The sequence below is a fragment of the Netta rufina genome (assembly GCF_964035555.1).
Source record: "Netta rufina genome assembly, chromosome: 1".
Classification (NCBI taxonomy): Eukaryota; Metazoa; Chordata; class Aves; order Anseriformes; family Anatidae; genus Netta; species Netta rufina.
Window position 1 is genome coordinate 174,588,733 of NC_140123.1, and position 24,854 is coordinate 174,613,586.

Below are 24,854 nucleotides of genomic sequence, written 5' to 3' on the forward strand. Positions count from 1 at the left end.
ATGTATTCATCATGCAGCAGTACAGCACTCATACAGAAGCACTTTGGCCCCCTGTCATGAAGAATATTCAAGTTTTTACTGTTATTGCTGTATGTTGTGTGTCCTGCTTTGTGTTACTGCACACTCAAAATATCTTCTGGACTTGTAATTGGTATGTACTGGGGTGTTTCTTTGCACTTCAATAAGCATGGGGCAGATTTTCAAGGGGTGTCAATGTGTGGTTGGCTGCATACAAGTCGATGGGACCAAACTACTTTATACAAGCTAAGGATCTTTTCTTGCGTGTTTAAAAATAGATTAATGAGGAAAGGACCAATCTACGTATTGAGAGGTTTCGTGACCTACTTCTGCAGATCTCCTCCTTGTTCAGGAAGGCTCTGCTGGGCTTTTGCTTTTTAATCTCCTTGGTCTCCCCCAAGTTGCTCACAAAAGCAAAATCCACCAGAGAGAGAGACAGCTGTTTCTGCATATATTAATAATATGCAGCTCTATAAATGATTAATAAAATACACCACCGCCTTTGAGTTATGGTATAGTAATTCACACTTAGCTGTTTAGTTGGCTCTCAGCCTTCATCCTGGCATTGCATTATGCACCCAGGATGAATGATTACACTGGAATTCAGATTGTTGTTTCTAGTTCCTTAAATTTAGCACCGCACATATTGGACTGGATCACAGAGCTGATTATGGCATGCCAGAGACTTTGCACACTGCATGGATGGACAAAATCAAAATGATTGATTTTTCAAATTGGTCAATGTGACACTGCTATGGAAATGCTGTTGGCCATGCACTGAAAGAGCTTAGTATTTTGGCAGGCTAGCCATCTAGAGCTGGTCCAAAGAGGTGTTTAAAATATATTAAAAAACACATGTGGACATTTTGGAGGACCCTATGAAGTGCCTAGTGCAGAGTGAGATCCTGATGCTTCTCTTGGGACAGATGTGGCCACATTATCTTTTTCCAGCTGTTGGCTCCATCGGGAAGTCACGTCACTTTCTACTGTACCTCTCAGCTGTTTTGGTGACATTGTGTTTGTGTGAGCTCCAGCCATGAGAAGGATAGAGTTTAAGAATAATCTAATTCCAATCCTCCTGCCATGGGCAGGGACACTTCCCACCAGACCAGGTTGCCCAAGGCCCCATCCAATTTGGCCTTCAACACTTCCAGGGATGGGGCATCCACAGCTTCTGGGCAACCCGTGCCAGTGCCTCACCACCTTCATAGTAAATAATTTCTTCCAAATATCTAATCTAAATCTACCCTCTTTTAATTTGAAGCCATTATTGCTTGTCTTATCCCTACACTCCCTGAGAGAGTCCCTCTCCACCTTTTCTGTAGGCTCCCTTTAGGTATTGGAAGGCTGCTATAAGGTCTCCCTAAAGCTTTCTCTTCTCCAGGCTGAACAAATCCAACTCCCTCAGCTTGTCTTTGCAGGAGAGGTGCTCCATCTCCTTGATAATCTTTGTGGCCCTCCTCTAGAATTGTTCTAATACTTACACATCCTTTTTGTGCTGGGGGCCCCAAAACTGAACACAGTACTTCAGGTGCTATCCAGTACTATCATGTATGATGAGACTTTGTTAAAAAAGAAAGAAGAAGAAGAAGAAGAAGAAGAAGAAGAAGAAGAAGAAGAAGAAAGAAAAAGAAATAGAAAAAAGAAGGAAAGAAGGAAAGAAAAAGAAAGAATGAAAGAAAGAAAAAGAAGGAAAGAAAAGGAAGGAAAGAAAAAGAAAGAATGAAAGAAGGAAGGAAGGAAGGAAGAAGGAAGGAAGGAAGGAAGAAGGAAAGAAGGAAAGAAGGAAAGAAGGAAAGAAGGAAAGAAGGAAAGAAAGAAAGAAAGAAAGAAAGAAAGAAAGAAAGAAAGAAAGAAAGAAAGAAAGAAAGAAAGAAAGAAAGAAAGAAAGAATCTGGCCGCTCAGTAAATTAAATTGTTTGTGTGATTGACAGAACTGAAACAGAAATACAACCTTGCATGGTCACCTACAGACAACTGAGCCTGTGCCTGTTTACCTTCAGGTGATTCACCACATACTGATGTCAATCAAAACGGATCAGATGGATCACACCTGAAAGGTGCCCATTCGTCTCTGTTAATTACACAGGAATCCCAGGGTAACTTTTTCAGATACTGATGTCTATGCTCCAGACCTCTAAAACACGGGGAGGCGAGGCATAGGTTTTCAGTCCGTGATATTCCTGGTCTCTAACACATGGTGTTGGGGGGACGTTTTACATGCTCTGTCTTCAGGTAAGTGAAAGGCCGGAGTCATCACTAACTTCCCGTTCATCAGCAAATATGCAGTGTTAAACGCTGTCGTTAAAAAGTGACTCTGTCGTGTTGATGTGCCACTCATAGGTGAGCAAAACTCCACAGAAACCTTGTCCTAGATGCAAATGCGAGGTGGAGAGCCTGGTTGCGCTGGCTCAGATGGAAGGGTACACTCCCTATTATTCAGGTCTGTGATTGCTGCGAGAACCAAGCCTTGCTCTTCTTCGGAGGAGAAAACGGGGCCTCAGGAAAGGGTTTGGTGACTTTGTGCTGGTTTCTGAAAGCCGGAGTGAAACAAACCTTTCAGGGGAAACAATGCTAATAGAGTCATCTCTTTGGCACATGAGCCCTGCTGGAAAGAAAGTCTGCTAATCCCCTCTATAGTCTCTCTATTTATACCCTTAGGCAGCACACAAACTGGCCAAGTACAAGAACAAAAGCTGACTAGAAATATCTCCTGTGACTGTTGTTCTCATGAGCTATTATCCCCTTTATTAAGGATCTGGCTAAGAACAACCTCTGTTAAGGACAATGTTCTGCAAAGCAATGTGATTATCATGCTGATTTAGGTGAAACTTGGCCCTGTGGCTTGCCTCTCCTGCCCTCGCTAAGCCCTGGGACCCAGCCGTCTGGGCTTGCTCAGGGGCCAGTGTGGCTCCTGCTTACACGGTGATGAGCTTCAGGCTGGAAGTCATCTTAGCCATTATTTTAAGACATTCAGAAGCATATAGGTTACAATAAAAAGGAAAAAAAAGTATCTTAGACTACTCATTTAAGTGTCACCTTAGAGACAAGGCCATGTAGAGAAGGGCAAGGCCCAGGACTATATTCCAGATCACTGCTGTCCTGAGGTATTTCTTTATTTATGAGCATTTTGAAAATTAAATATAATTGATATTTCATTTTTATATTATATATATATATGCAAATCATTAATAGTTGTGGTGATCTTCCTTATTTAGAAGGGTTGAGTGCAGTTTTTATGTCATGAAAATAAAAATCCACTCCAATGTCCTTTTTCACCATGGCTGAATAAAGGTGTGCCTTCCTGACCTGGAACAGCCCTGGTTCCTTTGTGTCAATAAAATCCAAAAAGGAAAAGAAACCAAAGTTGGATTTTCTGATCTTTCAGAACGAAACAAAACCAACCAACCAACCAAAATATTTCCAGAGACTTTGGAAATACAGAGTGCAAACAAGTCTGGTGGTTTAATTGAAGCAAAAGGGACGTGGGGGGTGGTTCATCATGCTTGGTTGTGCAGAGCATGAAACATTTCCTCTTTGGAATAGAGAATAGATGGGATGTACTTTAGGATTCTGAAGTTAGAATTGTTGAAAAGATTTGATTAAATTTATATTACCTGGAACCGTTTTACAAACTGACCAAATGTAATGTTTTCATTTACATATTAAAAGTGTGACTGGGGATAAGTAATGAAGTAACCTGGATGTAAGGTGTCTGTCAGCTGAATGATGGAGAATCTTGCAAAATGCTTTTTCAGACTATGTGGTTGCAACTTTCAAATCCTTCCAATAATGGACGATCAAAAAGTTTATCTGTATGATACCATCACCTTTCAAGTTACAATCCCACTGATGGGGTGGTGCGGTATTCTTATAAGTTTGCTGCTGCTGTAGGATGTCAGGCTTGAGAGATGCCACCAGAGTGGGGCAGTGAAGAACTGCCATGATGCTATTGTGACCATTAACTACAAAGTACAAGTTCAGTCAGTCTCTTTGCAAGACCAAGTGAAAACCAGAAGCAATAGAGAAAGCAGAGGTTTGGTTATTTTTTCCAAACTGTCTCACTGAGGGATTTAGAAGTGGGTGAAGCAGGTGGTTCATGAGGTGTGCTCATGTGCACAAATCATGCAATCCTGAGGCTGGAGGAGGAAAAAGCAATCCACCTCAAAGCTGAGGCACACTTGTATCCCCTTTCTGAATGAAGATATTGGAAGTTGGAAAGCCTGTTGTACCTCATGTTGAATTTTGTCTCTTTGGGTCTATCTGTCTGATCCAACTTGTCTGTTGATCATTAGAAGAATGATCTCCTAGGAGTACATTGTGCAGAGCCTCTAACACCTCTGTAGGAGCTACAGCAGCAAACAGGGGAAGAGAAACACTATTTAGCAATTTTTTCTTACCCTAAGAATTCAGCATTCATCAAAGTGGGATATTGGATAATGGAAGTGGTCTTCCCAAGTCAGCTGTTTGCCGGTGTTGTTAACATTTCTGTGTAAAGCCATTTCTGAAAATGAGCCTCGCTCCTTAGCAAGCCCTCCAGTGTCTTCCTGGAGCTTCCTCAGGAGGTTTGAATTCGGCCCCCTTCCACTTTGCTTCTGACTCTGGCTCTGCATTTTGAAGATGCATACTCACAAGTTAAGACATCACATATTGCTCACTCCTTCTCTCCTGCAAAGGCAGGATTTAATATTAATCTTTGTTTGCTCAACAGTAAGAGTTGTATTTAATCTAAGATCTTTTAAATTTAACACTGATAAATTGAGCGCTTCCTTAATGTATGTTCACATTCTTTCTCAGTCTGTTATATACGCGTTGTACAAATGTGATGCATTGGCTTTGTAAACACACAAATAAACAAAAGGAATTAACTTCCCACTAGAGAGAAAAAAAAAAAAAAAGCATTTGCAAAATGGGTTACTTCTCTGTGAAGTAATGTAGCTGTGAGAGCTGCAGTTCATCCTGTGCCAGGCTCAGGGAGGCTGAGCTGATCTGACTCTGCTTTACCCCTGAACAGGAAGGTCCGACCCCAACTTTCTGGCTGCATGTTCCCTTGCACCGGCACTGATGCTGTTGCTGGCTGGTTCTGTAATAAGCCAGTTTGATTCACTATTCAAGCTGAATAGGTGAAAAATTAGGTAATTTTCTGCTGGGTTCATCTTCACTTTGCAACATCTTCAAAACAGGCTTGATAAAGTCACATGTGTACAATGGATGTAATTTGGATACTTGGTTTGCAAAATTCTCCTGTTACCCACAGGATGCTGATGCTGAAAGGAGCTTGCAAGAAAGAGACACTACCTAAAGAACAAAGGTACATTAATAATTTTAATAAGATCTTACACAGTCATGAAAAACAAAAACCCAAATCACCATCTTAGTTCAGTCCTCAAAAATGTCTGTAGCTGCCCCAATTAATTTGTTGAGGTACAAAAATTATCAAATAACTTACAAACTTGTTTAAGACTAAAACAAGTTGTAGGAAACCATACATCATGTGCAGTTGTGAGGAAAAGTTTCATCGCTGCTCCCATGTGTGCTGTAGCTTATCCTTTAACTGCCTGCTACTCTGGGCATCCTTCTCGCAGCAAGGTCTCTGTACTTGATTGAATTTGTAGTGTGGGTGATACCCCGGTGAGCTATACACACCTCCTGTGTGTCTGGGAGCGCTAAAGGCCACTGGAGAACTAGAGCAGTCATTGTCTTTGATTTAGTAGCAAAACCTGTTTTCATTACTTTGTCTCAAGTCCTGAGGACAGCCCAAATCCTCCAGCACTGAAGCTTTCAATAAGACATTGTTTGCTCTGCTGTGCTGTCAATAAGATGTCATTACTTTGGCTGCAAGATAAGAAAAGATTTGTTAATGGCGCCTCTTGGGGATGGCAACATGTTTCCCCCCCCTTATAGATCATTGGGGAAAAAATATGGGAGCAGAGTGACAAGGAAAGAAAATAGATTAATTTTTTTTACATGTATGCCTTCCAGTTAAAGTCTGAAGCTATGAAAAGCACAAATGCAGACTTTTTTCTCTTTATTATTAATTTGCAGTAGGGTGTGAAAACAGTGATATAATACACAATGTGCTTTAGCATGTGTACTTCTTAAAGAGAAGAAAATGGAGTCTCTCTGCAGGTAAGCACTGAGTTGCAACAGGTCTCTCTGTTGCTAATCTGGAGGCACCACACTGCAGGAGAGGCAGGCCAGTGTTTGCCTTTCCCAGATTTAAATGAGCAGTTACTAATTAACAGCAGATATGGAAAGAATTTCTCAGCTGTTGCTCCGGAGCCTCTGTCAGCACCAAACAGGGCTCCCTGTCCCTCACCCTGCAGCCTCAGCCTCACCCAAACCTCCTGCACGTCTCCCGTCTGATGTTCGTGCCCCCAGCTGCACGGCAGGCTTCTGCCGTCCCCACACGTCCCGGTCTCCCTGCTGTTTTCAGATGCAAGGTCACAGTTTGTGTTGGCAAGCCAAGAAACAACAGTGACGTATTCTGTTCAAGACCATACTTAGGACAATAGTGAAGGGCCTGATTCTGCCAATTTTTAGCTGCCGGTATAACGTCCTATGCAGTCAAAGTTAAGAACAACCAGAGGGCATGTCTGAACTTGAAAACTCCTTTGGATTAAGGTGAAACACAAATTCAAGGCACAATGGCTCTCCCTGAATAGCGATATTCAGAAGACTAAGCCCAGGTGCCAAGACCAGCCCTGTGTGTTTGCAGTCGTGCAGAGGACTCTTAAAGGCACAGCATGGCCCAATCTCTCCACCCCCCCCCCCTTCCTCCCTTATTATTATATATATATATATATATTTTAAAGAAAAAGTCATTACAATAATTGTGGGATAAGGAGCAGATTTATCACAGGACAAATAACCTTAACCCCAGCTCGCCTCTTGGTGAGCTTTCAGCTCAGTAAAACCCAAGAACCTGACAAACCCCCCAAAGTCAGGGACCCGTGGTGGAGTGGATGGACTTTGGGGCCTGAGCACCGCGTCCCACTCCAGCAGGGAGCAGACCAAAGCAAAGATCCTGCAGTGCCCTGGTCACAGAGGCTTAAATGTAATTGTGCTCGACCAGAGCAGCCAGACTGGTTTAGAAAATGACTGCATGAATGAGCACAATGCGGTTGTAAGAGGAGACTCCGTACTCGGGTCCAAAGAGGATCTCAGAAGAATGGGGAGGTAAGACAATAGCTGGCAGGTGCCTGTGGCTGGGAGCGCAACTTATTTATCCACTCACTGTGTGACCTCCACTCAGGAGCAGAGAAATGATGCGAGAGGACATGGACACTAAATGAGTATCTAAAAAAATAAAATCCCTGATAGTGTGTTAATGCTATCAGAGGTGACTGTAATTTCCTGAGTCTTGTAAAATTTAAGAATTTCATTTATTTATTTATTTATTTATTTTTATTTTATTTTATTTTTCCTTTGTAAGCTCTCTCTTCATATGCTAGAAGTGGATTTGTGGTGTACTGGCTTGTACTTGCTGAAAGAAGGAACTCAGTGAGATTTTCTGCATTGTCTGTGTTGCATGCCTTTTATTCCTCTTCAGCACTTAGGGGTTACTTTATCTTACGTATTTAAAGAGAATGGTATATCTTGATACAACTGGATGGAAGACGTTTTTCATTACTGGAAAAGAGCATCTTGCATCATGTGGCAGGTCATGAGTTGTAGTCTTCATAGCTGGCAGAACAGCCATCAGTGTATGCACGTATGTGTGTTCTGCAAAGAGGACAGAGGGTATGTGTTCACACATGCACTTCTGTAACCCTGTAGTGCTGGGGCTGCTGGAAATAATTAGAGAATTGATTACTATGTTCTAAAAGCAAGAGAAGTGATTTAATTTCTTTGCATCATTGCTAACTGACAAAATAGCTTTAATCCCAGTGATTAGCATTGCTTTTACAGGATAACTGTATCAGAGAATGTAATAGGCATGGCAGAGAAAAAAGAAACCCTCAACTTTTAAAGGCTCTTCTTTTGATGCACATCCAGGTTGTAAATAAAAACCACTTTTGTCAACTTTCCTGGAAAGTTTGTTACTGTTATAAGGCTATTAAGATACATTATTTTCTTATGACGAAAATACTGCTCCAAGCCATGTGGAGGTTATTTAGGACTAACTACATACACATCTTTTCAAACAGGGAGACCGAGTGAGAAAAGGAGAGCGATCTGAAGCTTGCACTCTGCTGCTCTCCTGTATCTGAGTCAAAATGAAGCTGCTGCCTCTCTTGTACCCACTGCCTGCTGCTTGGGCTGCATGAGCCCTAAAGAGGAACACAAAAGCTGGACTGCCTGGAGGTGGGAGCACCTTCCAGACTTGATTCAGATTAAGAAATAAACGATGACTCGGAAACAAAACACGGGGCTTATCATGACAGGAGTGAAAAGGTATAAAGACCTAAACTGTTTATTTGTAGGAGAACATAATGGTCCTTGTCATTGATGTGATGTTGAAAGGAATGACTTCCATCTAGAGGATGCAGGAAAAACAGGAGATAAATTTCAGTAGCAGTAACAGCTTAATGGCAAAAGATTGAAAAAGAGGAGGAATATGGAAATTAGACAGTGGTGACGTTCTAAGAATTTAAATGTGGCATTTGGCAGCAGCAGTATATTGTTCATGTAAAAACAAACAAAGCTAATCAACAACAAATGTATTATCCTTTTAAAATAGACTTTATTTAATAACAATAAATATAAAGAAATCTTAATGTTCAGAAACTAATAGCAAACATTCTTAGAAAAATACAAAAAATACATTCTTACATTCTGAATTTTTTCAACATACAAAGAATCTAAAACAGTGGCGGTGGTCTGCAATTTGTGGTGCTCACATCTTTCTTAAGGCAATGAAATGGTCACTGACACGGATTCATCTGTACAAGGTAAGAGTCTGGCCTACTTACAAAGTGTAAAAAGAGTAAAATTGATTAATACGTTAAAAGTAATGTTAATTTTCCCTTCAAATAGATCTTCAAACATTATTAAAGTGACCCAGTCTTGAAAAAAAGTTACAAATACAATTAAGTTGGCAGCTGACCCCACCCCCTGAAGGATTTTTAATTCCTATGTCTCGCTGTGTACTGGCAGTGCACGTTTCAGCAGATGGAGGTAGAGGCTATGTACATTGCACAGCTTTAGAGGTTTGGGCACTGTGCTGAGATTAACACTGCACATGGCAAAATAAACTGAATTCCTGATATAATGCTTTCTGAAAGTGAATATTATGGCTATGTTAGCAAGTAGCATGGCACTTGGGAAGCAAAACACAGAGCAAAAAGCTGACACTGACATCAGCTGAAGCTGATGCCCACAAAGTACTCACAGTTCTCTTCAGACTAGCTCTGGTTTCAGAGCTGTGGACTAAAATGCTTACCAGAGACCATGATGGGCATATCTAAGACCTGTCTTCTGGTTTGGTCTAAGACAAAAGGAATCCGGTTCATGAGCTCCAAGACCAGATGTGAATCACCACCCAGAAAGTGGGGACAAGTGGAAGACGAGTTTCAAAGCACACTCCTGAGCTGAACAAAATGGTAATGTAGAAACCCACCCAAGGATACCCATGTCATGGCACAGAGCCTGCTGGAGTTAAAGAAGTGTTTGGACAATGCTGTCAGAAATATGGTCTGATTTTTGGTTGTGGCCAGGGGTTGGATTTGATGATCCTCGAGGGTCCCTTCCAACTCAGGATATTCTCTCATTCTGTAATTCTAGGTGGTTAGGAATTTATTACAAGAGGAGCACATACTTTGCTGGGGTAGCATGCTATTTGTTTATTTATTTTTCAATAATGATTTTAAAGGCTGGAATATAAACTCTCAGTGATGTTGAGGACCAACTCCCCCTTCAGAAAATGTGTGATGAAAAGTGACAATTGAGAGAGGCCTCAAGGACAAGAAAAGGACCAGAAAACCAGTCTTAAACTCTGCCACTGTTCAGTGTGACCCCAGGCAAGGCACTTAATTCTTTTGTCTCCCTGTCCCTTCAGCTGTCAAAGCAGGCAATCAAAGTTTCCTTAAGATCAAACAATTATCTGAAATGGCCCATTTCATGACATTTTATTTTTATTTTTTTTCCTTTATCATGGGATACCTCCTTGCTTGCCCTTGTCCTCCAACACTGCACCTGAGAGGGTGTTTAAGGCACTTTGAAACTGTGATCCCCGATGGGGAGATGAAAATGGCATCTCTCAGCTGAACACTACTGTTGACAGGGAGATGCCAGCCCAAAGCCAAAATCAGAAGCTCCAAGCTTGCACAGAGCTCACTGGCCTTTCTAAAAAAAACTCATATAGCACAAGAAAACCCTGAGTATTTCATTATACTGCCCAGCGACAGGACAAGAGGCAAGAGGCACATGCTGAAACACAAGAAATGCAATTTGAACATAAGAAAAAACTGTTTTACTGTGCCGGTGCCTGAGCCCTGGCACAGGCTGCCCAGAGAGGCTGTGGGGTCTCCTGCTGGGGGATCTCCAAAAGCCACCTGGACATGGCCCTGGGCAGCCTGCTCTGGGTGTCTCTGCTTGGGCAGGGGCTGGGGCAGGTGGGCTCCTGAGGGCCTGCCAGCCTCAGCTGTTCTGGGGTTCTGGGAAAAGGTCAAATCAGTATTGGGGTGATACATTTTGATAAAATATTTTGTCTTGTTTAGAAGCTTCTGAGTGCATGCCTATCCATTTGCCAAATTTCTGTTTGATTCCTTGTAAGTTTAAAGATGTTTTATGATTCTGACTGGAAACAAAAAGAGATGGCAAGAGTAGAATTTCCTGTTGAAAGAAGCACTAGTTCTATCACTGCTCTGGTACACAGTCACTTATAGTTATGGTCTATCTTATTGTTGTGTCCTGAGTCTTTTTCATCTTCAGGTGTCTTCAGGTGATGTCTACAACAAGTTTTCTGGGCATTATAATAAGCAAGCTCCAGTTCTTCAATGCCAGAAATGTGTTCTCTGGAACCTCCAAGCTTTTGTCTTCCATCTTCCAACCTTATCGCAATTTTTGAACCAAGCTTTCCTCTCATGTTCCTCTCTCCTATGCAATCATTCTGCATAGTCATACTAAGTGAAAGCTTGTGTATCACAACTGCTGAAAGAACTCCCCTATGTACTGCCTCTTCTGGTTTAAATGTTGCCATTCCAAAGGATAGGCTTGAGGTACACAGAGTAGTATTTTGAAGTTTTTCTACAAAATTCAAATGATTCCTTCTGATTATTATGAGGATAAAATATATCTTATCAATGCTACTTAGTTTCTGCAAACAAACTTCTTTATATTGAAAAAGCCATACAAATAATCTTCCTAAGAATTGCACATATGAATTACATTTAAGAGTATAAAATTACAAACCCAACAGTAATCATGTGGTTTAGGGAGTGCAGGCATACTTTTGCCTTTTTAACAAGATTTTGGTTTTCAGATTTCATAGGAATTGGTCCACTAGAACCATTAAAAGAGAAAGCAATTTAATAAACTGGAACATCGCTGCTGCAGACACAAAGTGGAGCCCTACATACATGCTTACCCTGTAGTTTCGTAACTCCCAGGTTACAACTGGAGCCAAAATTGCCAAGCAGATCTGCAGCCTAATTTCAAGATGACTGATAGCTCCAACAAATTCGTCCACACTTGTAACATCTTCCTAGTTGTTTATAGTTTCATAACGTGGTTAAGGCATATTAAATTGTTTATTCCGATCTTCAGTTTCAATAGATTCATGGTCTAGTCCAAATTCAATTTATCATGCAGTGTTGTACCACAACAGGTCCAGCTGTGCATTCTTCCTATATCAAAATCTATCAGGGAAAAGAATGGTGCCTCTGGTGTGGAAGAAATGCAAAATACAGCCCTCAGCAAATATTGATTTAGTATGTGAAAAGAATTTTAACGCTCATTACTGTTACAGGTGGGAGACCTTCAAGGCTGTGTTCATTCAGAACAGAATGGCCAAGTGAGCTAATGAAAGTACATTGACCAGGGAAAGATAAAATGTCTGAGTTTTCCTCTCGCTCCGAGTGCTGTAAAGTCAGTTTGTATGCATTGATTGCAAAGGCAGTTCTCCTGTTTACACAGAGATTGATGAACAAGATGGGCTTACAGTCCTGCTGCTCCTTGTGATCCAAGCCCATGATTAATTGAAATATCTTGTTATCCATTTAAGTCTCAGTATGTACATCTAATTCAGTGTAGCACACAACAGTGCTTAGTACGTCAATTGCAACAGCTTAACAACATGATTTTGTGTTATCTTTTCCTTCTCTTGCCTTCATGTTTTGGCTTTTCCATTTCATTTTATAGCTGGGGTCTGCATTATCAAGTCATCAAAACTCCTTCAGAGGAAGTGGTGGTGTTCTTACAACAAATTATTCTTGTTCATAAGGTTTTATTCAAGTTGAACAACAGATTTAATAGCCTACGCCTAAATAAAGTGGAAAGCATTCTATGTATTTGAGAATTAATCTGCATTGTTTTAAGATTATAAATATTTTTTACCTTCATGTGTTAAAAAATATATCTTACTAAAGCTGTTTTAAAAAATTGGTAACTGTAAACCAAGTCTCAGTGGTTGCTTTTGCCAAAGGGAAACAGATAAGGAGCATGTGACAGTTGCAAGAAACAACGTTTAGTAAAGGGAATTAATCCAAAGTGTTTGGTTAACTATTGGTAACATCTGGACAGGTGTTAGCTGGCTAAATACTGTTACTCCATATAAAAAAAAAAATTATTCAGACTTAGGCCGGAAAGTGCTGTCTACTCCTTTGATAATTTTGTCAGCAATTTTCCCCATGGTTTTTTTCACAACTTTAAGATCGTTCTCATGCAAGAGTTTCTGTGTTAGATATTTCTCTCGCTTGACCTTGCTCTTGGTCTTCTGTGATACATCCGGGATTATGTATGAAATAATAAACTTCACAAAGTATATGACATGCTAGGGAAGGTGAAAATGGAAAAAAAAAAGTCAGTTGGGTTGAACAGGATATTATTATTATTATAATTATTATTATTATTATTGAAATGTCCCACTCTCTCTTACAGATTTAAACAGGCTTTGCACCAGTATCTATCACAGTGGAACAGTATCTTAAAAACAGAGATTAATAGATTGACTGATAAAGAAGAATTTCTGATTTTCTAATTCTGATGTTACTAATGACTCCTCTGCTCGCTTTCAGGGAACCCCAGTGCCCAATCCCTCCCCTTGCCTCCCCTGACTGTGGAAATATTGGTTACAGATTCTTCTGAAATTGTTTCAGGTTTGTCCAAATGCCTCTGGGGCTATCGACATTCCTCTGCTATGGGATCTCTGCTCTAGCCAGTTGAATGTTTCTGGTGACTTCAGTAGTCCCTGGATCAGGCCTTAAGTACATTTTATAATGAAAGAATACCTAGTATTCCTCTCCCTTGATCTTGGACGGACTTCTATATTTTCTAAGCCCAGAGAGTTTCTGCACATGAGGGAGTGATTGTTTTTTTACCAAAGGGGCTGATCTAAAAACTCACCTCTTATGTGAATGTCTTTACTCAGGTTAGTGTGTGTTAGTGCACATGTAGTATGGACATGTATATATGAGGCTTTGTACAAACCTCATCTAAGATCATTTATAAGTATTTTTGGTGCAACTGTCCCTTCTATTTCTGATACTAGAAATCACTTTAAAAATTCTAGAGAAAAGAAACTGCGAACACATGGGACGATCCTTAGCAGATGTCATGACTTCAGAAACTTCTTTTTCTAATGGTGCTACACCTAATTACATCTCCCAAGCTCTTGCCCATGCCAGCACATGCTGCACACCAAAACCTCTGGTGCCTGGACAGAATGGCTTTGAAGGATTTTCTGCATGGAGAGAAGAGGATGCTCACAATAACTGCTGCTTGAAACCCCACACGCTTACCTCCATGACAATGATGAAAGCCAGCTTGGCTGCGATGACGTGCCAGTAGTATATATTATGCTCATACTGATGCTGGTGACCAGGAGGGTAGCGGAAATCACGGTATCTGAAGGCAATGCAGGAAAGTCAGGGACTAGTCTCGGGAATCTCTGCAGTAAGGCGCTGTGGCCAGAGGATGGAGCAAGACATGTCCCTGCATAGTGCATCCCGGAACAGTCTGCTGAATGGAGCTACAGCAATGGGTAAACTTCATGTCTGCAGAATAAGCTGTATTTGGCTTAAATGTCCCTTTTTTTTGCCACTGTGTTGATAATTTCTTAATTTATTTTAAAATCTTTTTTCTCCTTTTTTGAGACTCTATCAGTTATGAGAAAAATGAAAATGAAGGAAGTATTTTTTGAGTTTCTGAGTAGGACAGACATATAGGTGAATAATTTCACTCAGTTCTGCCATTCAAAGTACGCTGACTTTAATGGTGTTTTAACATTTCTTCCTGGATATTTTAAATTGAGTTATATTAGTTAGATGTTAAAAAAAAAAAAAAAAATTGTCATTTGAAAAGAAAAAAAAGGTTATTTGACACTTGCCTGCATGTCGTTTGGTTCCCAAACCAAGGGGAAGATGGCTTGCTTGCATTCCTGAAGTCTGATATATTGAAGACAGAGAGTGTGTTGTTTATATATCCTTTCATAGTGTGACTGCTGTGACTCCCATAAGGAGGGACTGAGAAGGACCAGTAATAAACCAGGCGAGGAATCATGTCAGATGTAAAAGCAATTATCATGGCCTGCATTTCAGAAAGAGAAGACAAAAAAAGCAGAGTGACATGTAACTAATAAGCCATAATATATGGTGAAGCCTAAATAAGCTTTTCCATATACTGAGTATCTAAAAATTTACATTACAAGATAAAAAAAATTAAAAAAAAAAAAAAAAATAAACATGTGCATTTCCAGTCAGTGGTTCCCTCTGTTAGGGAGCATGTAGACATTCACAGGCATAAAACAATCTCCTTCTGCAGTGTGCACTCTGTATAGTTTTTAAATTACGCTGGCTCTGCTGGATGCCTCAGAAAAGTTGTACTATGATACATGTTTATCCTCATCAGCATGCGAGGGAGTTCAGCAACCAAACTCACCTTACACTGCTCTAAGGTAACCTCCAGCAAACATGCTTGCTGCAGAGCTGCTTGTGATATGCTTCAAGAAATTGTGTCTGGTGAAACTTATGTAAACCACAGCAGAGTCCTTCAGCACTACAAAATTAAATTTCCCCAGAAAGCCTGAGGACCGAGTAAAAGAATGAACTAAATTGCATATATAGCTGATCCATCTCTGACCCTAGAAACATCCCGCTCTTTTCGAGGTGACAGCCAGTCCAAATTTGTCTTGGCAGTTGCCTCATAAGTTTCAGTGTCATGTCAGTACATGTGGAAACTGCTCTTGGTGCCAAGATCATTTTTTTAGTAGCAGCTGCACAGTGCTGTTTTACATATGACGTGACCATTTGTTTTTATCTTGCTCCCAAGAGAGTCCCTGTCCTACTCAGTCTGCTAGGTACAAACCGGGTAGGAAATGGGATCTGTGGGTTTGTTGTGGGAAGTCTTTTCTAAACTCACGAAGTTCCCAAAACATCCTATTCTGGAGGGCAGGTTAACTATCTTTAATCCAACATCCTCCTCCGCTATTGCAGGTTGAAAAGGCTTCCCTGTGAGGAAGACTTTCCACTGGCAAGGCCGGCAGCTGAGCATGAGGCTGCCCAGCCAAGCCAGCATGAGAGGCGCCTGTCGTGCCCAGTGCCTAGAGCTAGTGATGTTTGCATGCCGTGGCTGGGGGAGCAGTCTTCAATCCTATGGCAGGGGCAAAAATACCTCACAATGTGAACAGCAAGAATCAGTGCGGGGTGGGGAGAGGATGAAGGGTGAAAATACCTGCAAACACAGTTCCTTAGACAGCGCTCTGGTGGCAGTGCTAGCTAGAGCCACTGCCACCCCTCCTGCCTCTGCCCCTAGCAGGTTGCTCATGCCCCGTGTTTGGGCAGCTGTGAAGTGTGGCACAGGCTGGCCGGGGAACCCAGATGGATCCACCCCTTTATCTGCTTCACCATGCGTTTGTGGCAGCACCAGGAGACAGCAACAAGGGGAAAAGAAGAGGTAGGGCAAGGAGTTGGACCTGCCTCACCTCCTGCAGCCCCACAACCAAATGCTTAGGGCTGTCCTAGTGCCTTACCTTTCCAGCTGGCTCACTGTGAGGCACCTGCCAAGCAAAACTGCAGTTAAGGCAAAAGTTGCAGAAACAAGACTTAAGCATGAGACTGTGGTCCAAAATCTCCCTTTTCATCTCCAGAATATTGTTGCAATTTAGTTCAGTTGAGAGAAAGTTAATTTGGCTGATGAGGAAGAAAAGAGAGGCATCCTAAGAGTGTTTAAGTTCTCAAGGATCAGTACTTAAAAAAGATTTTTTGTACCGTGTTCTAGCTTGAATCAAATGTAGGTGGCATACACTTTTAAAAACTGTTTTTAAGCAATACATGCCAGTGTGCAATGAAGTGAAAATTATGTGTTGTTTATATTTACATGCAGTGTAGGTGGTTTTGGCTGACAAGGAATATATATTACTGTGTCTTGCAGTTTCAGGAAGAAGACCTCACACCTAAATTACATTGTTTTTAACTGAAGTATAAGCACAGAAAGTTTTAGTTAAATACAATTTCTTATTGTTCATTATCCTGTAAGATTTACATCCATTCATATCATAAAAGAACTAAAAGCAACTGAACAATACGACAAAACCCATCCTTTTCTGTTTGTACTGAATGGGTTCAATGCAGCTTCTATGTATCATTCAACAAGATTCTGGAACACAGTATTTATACAACTTAATGTTTGCTCTTACTGATTTTTTTTTCAAGGCCCCAGGTCTCTCATCACCATAAATCTGAGCCCTGTCTCATTCTCCTCCCTCTCTCAGAATGGTCTCCAGATGTGTTGCAGAGTGCTACATGGACAGAAATACGAAAGCTAATCCTACGGCATCCTCTCAAAGGAAAAGCTTTTTTCCTCCTGAATTATGGGCTGCATTGTAGTGTATTGTACTGGAGAACTACAAACAAATAGCACATTCTCTACTTCCCAAGCTATATCATGCACAGTTTTCCATTTATACCATAGCTAATTAAAATCAGTCTACAAATCAAGAACAGATGCTTTGATACCATGCAATAGCAAGTCCAGTGCCTGAGTGGCAAGTCTCAAAACAGACAGTTTTGTGCAAAAGTTTCCTGCAAGCTACTCACAGGTGTTAAAAAGGCAATGCATGAAGGAGAGGATGATACAATACCCAAGTCTAATAATCTGTAACAGTCACGTAGAAAAGAAACAGTACTAAGAGAAAATGGGGATGGCAATGAGATGGCACAGGCAAGACTGATGGCCTGTACTACATCCCAGGTGTCAAACAAGAAAAAAACATACTTAAAGGCAGAAAACTGCTTCTAGTATTTGGCTTTATAGCCCACACTTTTCTCAGAAGAAATACTGATCTGTTTGAGCTCCTTACAGCACCTGTAACAGGCACTTCTGAGCATGCCACCTCTGGTGCTGTGCCCTTGCACGCTACCAACCTGCCTGATGTCAGTGGCGGGGGCACTACGCTCCTACTAAGATTAACTTCATCTGACCATGAGATCTCCAAACAGGGTTACGAAAAGAGGCATGCATACTGTTAGCAGCCACATACGCAGTGGGACTGAGTGCCGGGCAAGGAGCACAGAGGGCAAAACTGAGCTGTGAATGCACTTCTGTACTTCGAGAACTTTGAGTTTTCAGTTATGTCTCTTGAGTGGCATAGCACATCAGGAGGAATTTGGAGTGAAAATGTTGTAAAGCTCCAATTAGCCTCAGACAGGCCATGAATGGGTAATGACAGACACATAGGAGTATTGTTGGGCCACTTTTCTGCAGAAGGTACAGCAGGGGCATGTGTACATTCCTAGCAGATGTCTACACACCTGAGTCACCATAAGGCCACCAAGGCAACTTTAACTCTACCCTGAATATCATAGGGACTGTGACTAAGGTACACATTACAATATTTTAGAATAATTTTAAGATGTATACCCAACTTTTTAATTCATAGTGGTATTACAAGCCCCAGGTGGATTGATGAGGAAAGACAGTTGGCTTATCCAATAGCATAACATACTTGTTTTTCTTCTAGGGCACCAGAGACATCTTTCATCTTTTATTTTACAAGTTTTGTAGCAGCATAGTTCAAAAGAGGACATTAATGCACCACTAATTTTGCCTCTATATTGCTACAGCTATGCTTCATCTGGGAATTTACACAGTCTCCCTGATTTGCCAGGAAAGCTGTCATTTACAATTTTTTTACACAAGCACTAAAACAAAAGAGCCCCAAAGTATCTCTGGTATAACCTGACATTTCTATCAATCTGAACATGTGTTACCAAAGATGCACCATTTTTATTTTAAATTTTAACGTCACATTTACTGATACACCTTGGATGTTTCACATGCCTACACAACATCTGGATTTATGTTTGATTTGCCTCAGTAGATCTGTGTGAAACCGCTGGAGCATATACTCTGGTTTGTTCTCTGTCTCCTGGATTCTCTTGTAAATTTTCCATCCTCATGGAAATCCTCCATTTTCCCTTCCTTTCTTTTTTACTTCCAATACTTCTCCATGTTCATTTCTCTGCTTCTATGTTGTCTTGAGCCTCCACTCTATATCCTATCTATGTTTATCATACCTGCTAAATTTCTGTAGTGTGAGATAAAATTCTAGAAAGGAATTATAGCCATTTTGAGAAGCCTTCAAATAACCGAATACCTGCTCTTTTATGTGAAATGAATCCCCTAACTATCTATGGTAGAGTGTTCATTTCCATCTCCTTCCTCTTACCCAAATTCCACCTTCCTCAAAACAGGCAGAGACTCCTGTGGCAGCTTAGGCGGAGGTGAACTCCATCTTCAGACTTTACTGGTTTCTCCAGAAACTCCTAGTGAGTGCAATAAGGTGCAAGGAGAAGGTTCTGGGGGAAGTGGCCATGTCTGGGTGTGTCAGAATGAATCCCTAATCTCAGTGGCAAGATTAGAAAATGTTGGTCTTTCTGAAAAAGTCTGCTAACTACAGACAATTACTGGCAGAGGAAAAGAGTGGTCACTGCTCTTTTGAGGGTAACAGTGGAAATTTAGGGCAACAGTGGAAATTTAGAAACATAATACATATTAGCTAATTAGCTACTGTTTAATAATAAATAATTAAACAACTCAACGTGGTAAAATCCAATGGATTATTGGATCACAATAATCAGGCTGCTCACAATGCAGCCTCCTGTACAAGATCTTGGTGAATTAGCAATATAGGAACTTTGAAATGTCTGAATTTCATTCTTAATAGCATATTCATGAGGAAAAAAATCTAAATATTTTAAAGAAATCCTTATCAAAATTAATTTGAACTGCAAATGAAAAATGGATTCATTTGCCAATTCTTGGAAAATGCATCCCCATCTCAAAAAGTAAGTGCTGCAATTTTGAACATACATCATATTTTTAAATACATCAAGAAGAAACTGAATTGCTGCTTTACGTGCAAAATTTCTCAAAGCCAAACTCAACTATGATGGCATGACCATAAGAATTGTAACAGATGGAAACAACAATCAGTCATAACTTAGCTAAACTCCAACATTTTGTTGTAGATTCTCCAAAAGTACTTTTATGTGGTATAATTTTAGGAAAGATGTGCATCTTCAAATGTAATAGTTTTTTTTTTTTTTTTTTTTTTTTTTAAATGGATCTTCTAGAAACTCTAAATATTTCTTTTATTGAGGCCTAATACTTTATACAGTAGCTATTTTTCCAAAACATCTGAAAAATAACTAAAAGGCTAATTCACAGGAGCTAAAGTCTGAAGCTTGTAATTCATTTGGGATCATTGATGTACTTCACCTGTGGTCACTTTGGCATGACACACAGCATTCCCACATCTGGGTGTAACACTTGCAGTGAAGGCGTTTTACCTTTGGTAACTGCTGGCCCAGTACTTACATTGGTCACCACGGCCAGGATGGCTATGCCTTGCATGATGGGCTGCCACGCGCCGATGTCTTGTGCCTTCTGTGGCACCATGCGTCTGAACTGGGTCGTCAGCTTCCATGCATCCAGCCGGATTTCCAACATGTTGTTAAAAAGAGCCAGAAGGGGAGCCAAGGGGAATGATGCCACAAACAGGGTGACAAAGCCAAACTGTATGACTGCCAAAGGGAGAGGTCACAAACACAGATGCTTTCATTTACAGGAGATAAACATATACGAGTATATACAGTTCATTTACTCAAACTGTGAGAAAGAGTAGTAGAGTTCCTAACAAATCTTATGTTCAGCCAGTGTGTGCATGAGAATATATGAGCACAACAGTACTGGAAAACCTGCTAGGTAGAGGGGACAGGAAAATGTTAAATCTCACAACACATCAGGAGGAACTGTTAGGGGAATTTAAACAGCCATTACTTTCCCATGTCTTCACCGTGTAGACTTGGAAATCTAATGATCAGGTGTCTCAGTGCAATGTTGCACAGCCTGTGCTAACAAATGATGTTATGGGTGTCTGGGTGCTGTGACAAACGTGCTGCAATTCTGTTGCAGGACGGATGGTGGCAAACAAACCAGAGTACTGCCAGCAACCAAGAAACCAGCAACGTGTAAGTGACTGCAGACCCAGCATGCCGATACAGGAATCTGCTGCTACGATGTTAGAAGGTGGCAGTGTTCTGGCTTCTGGAAATGTTTCTTGGACAATGGGGCAAAGAAGCAGCAGTGCACCTCCTCATGCAATCACTTGCTCTGTTTCTTAGCTATAAGTCAAATTGAGCCATAGCTGTTTAATAAAAACTTGCAAAGTTATAATGACAAATCAAAACTTGTCTTTGCTCTCTAAAAACTTCATACCTCCTCTGTCTTTAAATGTATTAAGCGTTGCTTGTATGAAAATTTTCTTCAGAGCATATTTGGGTCCAGAACAGATAAGAAATTGGAACTGAATACTTACCCATTTCAAGATACTCATAAAATAATCCAAGTTTTCCAATGGGCTGCAGGTGGTAGTCGTGTTCCCAGCGTGGAACAATCTTTTCTGATCTAGCATCTGCACAGTATCTTCCAATTAAATTCTTAACCCAACTGCCAGTCAGAGGGAAAAAGACAACTAAAATTGGTAAAATAGCCTACAAAGTTCAGTAAATGAAAAAAAAAAATAAAAAAAGAGAGAGAGAGAGAAAAAAAGGCTTTTGTGCTGTTATAGCTTTGAACAGTGATTTTCATTTATTCTTGCATTACTGAAAACTTCCTTCAAACATGAGTATAATTTTCTGTTCTCTTATCCTGGATGTAGTTATATGTAACCACAATGTATGAGGGTGACAAATTAGAATTGTAGTGGTTTATACTTATGTTGTACAAGTGAATGACCACGTAAAATTCAGGGTAGCAGAAAGTGAAGTTAAATGTAGACCTCTGGTTAGACTTCCCCTACCTCACTGTCTGCTCATCCCATACATCAACAGTTTGTCTGTGTGGATTTTATGGATGACAGTGTTAAAGGCTACACACAATGACTTTCTTGTGCCTGGATTATCTGCTGTTACTTTTCCTGGGACTGAAATTTGTGTCTAAAAGGCTTACATGCAAATTTAAGAAAGCTGGTGAACTGCATGTAAGCATTTTCAATAATCAATAGACTACATTCAAAAAAATATAAGCATATATGGAGCATTTGGGTATGGAGAAACTGTAACTCAGCAAAGCACCCTAGTCTCAACCCTACACAGTATTTATGATATGCTTTGAAGTCCCTTTGCCGTGCAGCAAAAGGGCTTGGAAGAACTGCAACCAGAGGGTATACGATGTTGTGGTCTGGTGTTTATGGCATTCAGGAGGGCATAAACAAACTGGGAGTTCCCTACTCCAAGTGATATAAATAGTCACTGATCAGCATAAAATAAACAAGTCCTGGGACCTGGATAGTATTTTCATCTAGAGAAGATCTTTGTATCTTTGCTTCTTGTTTACATTAAACATGACCTTCCAAAGATCTGCGACTCTAGGAGAGAATATATATGGACTATGAAATTCAAACCTAACTACAAAACTAAATGAGTTAAATTAGTTAAGTATGCATAATTTTTAAATGTATAACAAGTCATTCCATTCAATATTAAGCAACTGTACTTAGTTCAATATTTTCATCACTTCTGTTGCCTCAGTTTTGAGTATCCAGCCTGAAACACATTAAGTCTGATCTGCAGAGGAGGGAAGCACTTCTGATTAGAACTAAAATCAGTCAAAATGACAGAGACAGGAGCTCAAAACTACCAGAGCGAAAATATCCAAACTGTCTAAAAAGGCCCCAAAAGACTAGTCTTGTTCTTTCAGAATACAATATGCTCCCTTCAAATTTGGTGGCCAAATGCCTGAACACATCAAGTAAAAGCAGCATCTTTCAAATATGAAAGAGCAGTTTCCTTAATAGTTTGAACTTACGGAAGAAGCACTTCTTGAATGTTGTTCCAGATTGCTTTACCTCCTACTATGATGGCAAGCTGAGTTGTGAGTTCAAGGAGACATCCACCTGGATCACACTAAAGTTTTGGAGAGACATGAAAAAAAAATGCAGTTGGGAAACTTTTCAGGCATGAATGAAGCATTTAAAATGATGAATTCCTGTTTTATTGTAATAACATTTCTTTAAGCTATACAGAAAGACTATTTAGGCAAACCTTTCCAGTAATTAAGATAAAAGCCAATTCCAAATATGTTCACATGTGATGGGTTGACAGGACACTACTGAAAGCAGGAAATACCATATGAAGCCATTCAGCTTTGTACTGCACTGTCATCAGGTGAGAATCAGAACAGGAGTGCATCTATTGTTGTTTCTGCATGTACTCCTGTTCCCCTATGTGCTGACTTACAGATAGTTTGACAGGAGGAAAATGAACTTCTCTGGGTAAAAATAATATGTTTCTAAGCCCAGCAGGTCTTGTATCATTATTATTTATACTAAGGAGGCAAGTGACTTGGGAAGCAGTCACTTTTTGAACCCTCATGTTAAATACATACATGTGCTACCACATTATACAATTCAAAGTGTAGAAGAATACGAGGACTAAAAACTCGTGTTTTTAAAAGCAAGCACAATGATATATTCTTACCTCTTCATTGCGATACTTTCCTAGCCAATAGACAGGATTTCCAGGGTGACCTACAAATTTACCCTTAAAGAAGGCTATGTAGAAGCATGAAGAATAGTAGTTGACAAACTGGAACAAGAACATCTTTGTGGTCAGACTGTTTTCATAATCGGTCTGTGTCCTTGGAAGCTCTGTAATTATAAATAAATAAATAAATAAATAAATAAATAATAATAATGAAAAGTTACCTACAAGCTGCTTTGGAGCCTCAGCTGGAAATGTATGTGCGTACCCTGTATTCCTTAATAAAACTGAGAGCATTACGAATTAGATTGTATATAATCCCTATGTATACTGTACCTATTATGTTAATTCTAAAACTATATGGGTTGTAAAAAGGAAAGAATTTGTTCCTGGATGATAAAGAAAAAGAGCAAGTAAAAATTCTAATAACTCAGGAAAAGACTCTTCCAAATCCAGCACACTTGGGAAAGATGCAAATGTAACACTTTGAACCGATGAAACAGTATTAAATGAAACTATATTAAAACACCACACTACTTCACACATCTGAAGTAAATAGCTACTTTAATGCTGATGGCCTGGATATAAAGAATAATAATATTTGTTACTGTTTATCTATTTAATAACAAGGGAATAGTATCTAGCTTTGGAACAGTGACCCTATTTCATTTATTTACAAGAAAATAGCTATTCTCCTCATAAACAAAAGCTAATGTAATCGAATGTGTTATGCGTTACTGATCTGTTTTCATAATGCTCGGTTATTATAGTAATTTTCTTTGCTTTGTCTGTTTTACAAGCATCTTTCATCTTTCATGCTGGCTATACAAGGAGTTTTCAGGCAAAGAGCAGAATATCATATTCCTTTGATACTGAGAAAATCTGTATTTGAAAAATTCTATATGGCATTGTGTGATTTGGTGGGAAAATTCTGAAATACGTGGGAGAGGTATTCATTCACTGGTGTTCTTCCTTTACATATAAATGTTTTTTTTTGCCTGTTATTTTAGCCAAAGTTTCAATCCAAGTAATAGAAGAGACATACCAAAGTCAGTAATCAGGATTGCTACTTTTTCATAGATGATGTTGAGAACCATAATGACTACGAAGCTGATGAGTGAAGCAGTTACTGAGGTGGCTGTCTGTGGAGTCAGGTACTTGTGGATTGCTTGTGTGCCATTAATGTGCCTTGACAAAGTGGCAGAAAACACCAGGAAAAGAGAGAGCCTGTAGACAATGATTCCAATAACCGAAGCAATAATCAGAAGAATCTGCCAAGAGAATGTAAGAAATATGTTAATGTTGAACCACTGGCTTTGGGGAAAAGTTAGTTTGAAACACATTTTACAATAGGCAAAAGAAAGTGATTGTGTGCCTTTTATTCCATCACACAAGATGAGTGCAAGAGGAGTCTCAAATAAAATAGAAGGCATTAAATCTAGAATCCATAAAAGAAGCATTTTTCATGTAGCACAGTCAATCTGCAGGAACAAAAAGAGATGGTCTGTTTTATGACTAATAACAAGCCTTGTTGCCATGCGAGATAAGATAATGAGATGCGTAATCAAATCTAATGCCTCAAGGCATGCAATAGCTCCAGGAGTTAGGAAGAAATCTTCCTCTCTTGACACTGGGCAATTGTCAGGATGGTAAATGTGTTAGCAGGTCTGTCCTGACCATGGAGGGAGCTGTAGC

At 40.0% G+C, this 24,854-nt stretch overlaps 1 protein-coding gene across 2 annotated transcripts in view; it reads right to left on the minus strand.

Moving 5' to 3' along the window:
- Positions 1 to 8,684: 8,684 nt before the first annotated feature.
- ANO6 (anoctamin 6) overlaps positions 8,685 to 24,854 on the minus strand; it is a 73,428-nt gene continuing 57,258 nt past the window's right edge. For both annotated transcript variants that reach the window (XM_084306450.1, XM_084306451.1), the window contains 8 exons: positions 24,205 to 24,430; positions 23,157 to 23,326; positions 22,486 to 22,583; positions 20,996 to 21,126; positions 19,996 to 20,201; positions 14,507 to 14,706; positions 13,920 to 14,025; positions 8,685 to 12,952 (listed from right to left, as the gene is read on the minus strand). In XM_084306450.1, coding sequence (XP_084162576.1) covers positions 12,746 to 12,952; positions 13,920 to 14,025; positions 14,507 to 14,706; positions 19,996 to 20,201; positions 20,996 to 21,126; positions 22,486 to 22,583; positions 23,157 to 23,326; positions 24,205 to 24,430 — 1,344 coding nt within the window. In that variant the 3' untranslated portion in view covers positions 8,685 to 12,745. The remainder of the gene's footprint in view (positions 12,953 to 13,919; positions 14,026 to 14,506; positions 14,707 to 19,995; positions 20,202 to 20,995; positions 21,127 to 22,485; positions 22,584 to 23,156; positions 23,327 to 24,204; positions 24,431 to 24,854) is intronic.